Source organism: Panicum virgatum, chromosome 9K, assembly GCF_016808335.1.
Source record: "Panicum virgatum strain AP13 chromosome 9K, P.virgatum_v5, whole genome shotgun sequence".
Classification (NCBI taxonomy): Eukaryota; Viridiplantae; Streptophyta; class Magnoliopsida; order Poales; family Poaceae; genus Panicum; species Panicum virgatum.
The window spans coordinates 28,886,808-28,889,910 of record NC_053144.1 but is presented as its reverse complement, the minus strand read 5'-3'; the positions used below and the strand labels follow the sequence as shown (position 1 = coordinate 28,889,910).

General features: G+C 48.4%; 1 protein-coding gene across 1 annotated transcript; it reads right to left on the bottom strand.

Moving 5' to 3' along the window:
* Positions 1-1,000: 1,000 nt before the first annotated feature.
* Positions 1,001-2,138, bottom strand: LOC120648663. The gene has a single exon (XM_039925372.1). The coding sequence runs from the start codon at positions 1,919-1,921 to the stop codon at positions 1,175-1,177; it is 747 nt and encodes a 248-aa protein (XP_039781306.1). The 5' UTR covers positions 1,922-2,138; the 3' UTR covers positions 1,001-1,174.
* Between the last annotated feature and the right edge of the window lie 965 nt (positions 2,139-3,103).

Sequence of the window (3,103 nt, the reverse complement as noted above, 5' to 3'; positions counted from 1 at the left end):
CAGATTGCCTTCTGGAGCTCCATCTGCCGGGCACTTGTTGTTCCTACCCATGGGAGATTGAGATTGAGTGGTCATGGAGATTGAGAGACTGGAGGATGATAGAGACTAGAGCAGATGAGAAGGTATAGATTGATTTTCTCGGGATTTGTATTTATAACTGCGGTGAAATTGACAAAGAAGGGACGCGGTCGCCGGCAAGTTCAGGTGAGGCGTGTGGGAAAATGAACCGTCATGCCAAGTGGCAAATTTCTAGCGCAGTGGTTTTTAGCGATCTCCAAACTCCCCGTGGCCCATGTTCGAACCCGTGCGGCAACAGATATTTTTCCCACCTTTTTATGGAATGTTCGCCACACATGTTTTCAATGCGGGCATGTTTCTCTTTCTGGGCCGGGCCGAGCCGAGCTGGACCCCGGTTACACGTGTAAACCACGTCGGCCTGCTGCCCTGCACTCCTACACGTGGCTGCCAGCTACACAAACTTGACCAGTCAGCCAGCAACGTGGCAGCCGGTCTAGTTCTATGACAAATAGTTAATTGGCGCACCTTTTTTATGACGATATGAAATGTTGTTCTGTGACGCGCATTGTACTTTTGTCATAGTTCCATAGGGGCTGAAGGTTTCGGTGATGAACTGTGACGAAATTCTTGTTTTCACATGACGCGTTTTTACTTTCGTCACGGTTGAGCACTGTTCGAGGGATGTCGACGAGGACCTATGACGAACCTGGAATTTTTGTCATAGATGCGATCTGTTCAATGACGAAATTCAAAACGTCGTACGGAAAAACGTCATGGATGCTACTATTTCTACTAGTGAATATCCAAATTTAGCTAACATAATACCCCATATAATTAGTTGATTTAAGGATTGTTTAGCGGTGTAGTAGAGCCCGACGACAACCGCTTCGATGATAACATCGCACTTTATACTTATTAGGTTTCAATGTGGCTTAGATCATAATGATTTCTTGCAAAATTAAAATCTTCCTCTCAATTTGCACACTACAATTAACCAAATTATGTTGAAAATCTGAGTACATGCACCCACATTATTAACTTCAGTGACATGCAATCAACAACTAGAACACATCTAGCCTGGTAGCTTTCATCAACCAACATACCAAAACAACCCATGCATGTGACGGAAGCATGGATAGTAAGATCACACCCGTTGTTATGTGATGCAGTACATGATGGATGCTTTCTTAGAGTCAAACCTCCAAATGTAGCAGTAGTCATTGCAGTTACTGGTTAGGCGCTCAACGGCACACGGCACAGTGAGTGATGCACTGGCCTCCTCACGCTCCCACGAGATCCTTGCAGTGCCTGGGAAGGCACATCCGGTGCTTGACAAGGGTAATGCAGTGCTAAACGCTCCCACACTTAGGACCACCTCACCGTTGATCCTCCTAGATGCGCCAGCCCCCGGTAGGGAGTCAAGCCATGGGCATACTGGTTGCCCCACCATCGCCTTGTACGCATCATTTGCTAGGTAGACACGGTTATTGTTGTAGCCTGCTACGATGGCTGGGAGAGCATCGGGCAACTCCAGCTCGACCTCTACTTCTCTCGGCGTCTTGTTGGACATAGCCACTTCCAGTACCGAGGTGGTAGCATCAACGACGATGTTGCTGCAGTCGATGCAGATGATGATGCGCACGGGGCGAGCAGGACGAGGCCTAATGACTTTGGGCACCTGCAACTTTGAGATCAAGTCACGCTCCACAGGGAACAACCGCCCTGCATCTTGGGACGACGCCCATAGTGAAATGGAAGACCCCTCAAGGGAAAGCCCCTGAAGGTGCTCTTCGCAACCTGGAAGAAAACTCTCGGGCATGCACCATGCCCCCATCACCACAGGCACCTCGCCATCGTTGGTCGCCTGCCATACCGGCCGGAGGTGGAGGGTAAGACAACGCATCCCTCTCCCTCTTTGACATGGGAGATGGCACAAGATAATCCTGTCGGTTGCGCTTGTGCGCCCCCAATAGGATGCTACTCACTGTGGTGCCGATAGGCATTGGTGGTGGAGACTCTGGTAGGGGCTTGGGCGTGATGGGCCGGAACCGTCGTTCCATGGCCTCGCTAGTCTCTGCGGCTACCTCCTTCTGATGCGCCATGACCCTAGCAGCTCTCTAGTCTTGTTGCCTTTCTTGTGTAGTTGGGAGTCATTTGGCTGTGGGTGTTGGGTGTTATAAAGAGGTGATGGTGAGGCCTGCGCCGGCCAGTTGAAGTGTCAAGGCACGCGTGTGTCACACCCATGGCTATGTGTAGATTCATTACATGCACTAGTTTTCAAAGTATGCCTAAGCTTTGCCGCACGAGTGTGAATGGATGGTAACGCTGCCGTTTTAGTTCCATCGATATGTTTAATGGGCGTTGTTGCGTGCATCTGGAACCATTAAGCGGCAAGACTTTACTTGCACGGAGAAAGAAGGGTTTTCAACACTCAAGGAATGCATGGATTGTGCGCCTGCAAGCACACTATAGATCCCTGTTGAGAAGCTTTATGGGCATGGCTAGTCATTTTAAAAGGTTATTGTTAGATATAGATCTCCGGGTACCCACAAGGAAGCTGCCCGCAAGGAAGTAATCGGACTCCAACTAGGATTTCTTTGTAATCCAACTAGAACTCTACGGTATAATCCTACTAGAACTCATACCTTGTAACCGAGTAGTATCCCACCACTGGAGTATATAAAGGAGGGCAACGGTACCTAAATTGGTAGAGCAGCCAACAGCCAACAGGCAACTCAACACCCAAGCGCAGAGCGCAATACACAACCCCAAACAGGATGCAGGGTATTACGTTACTCTGGCGGTCTGAACCTGTCTAAATCTGTGTCTTGTGTCCTTACGTCTACTTTCAAGTTCCAGATCCGACGATCACTCACTAAATAATCTCCTATCGTGGGGTATCCCTAGGTAGGCTGGTGGTAAAAATACCGACAATTATCATGACTAGATCTATTAGCAAGCCTTGAATTGTGTTGCATTGCCTATGATAGATACCTCTTGTGATTGTGATGGGTAACAGTATCCAATCCGTTCTCTTTCTGAGTCATTGCTTTGGAAAATATTTTCAATAGGTACGTTGTTGCTA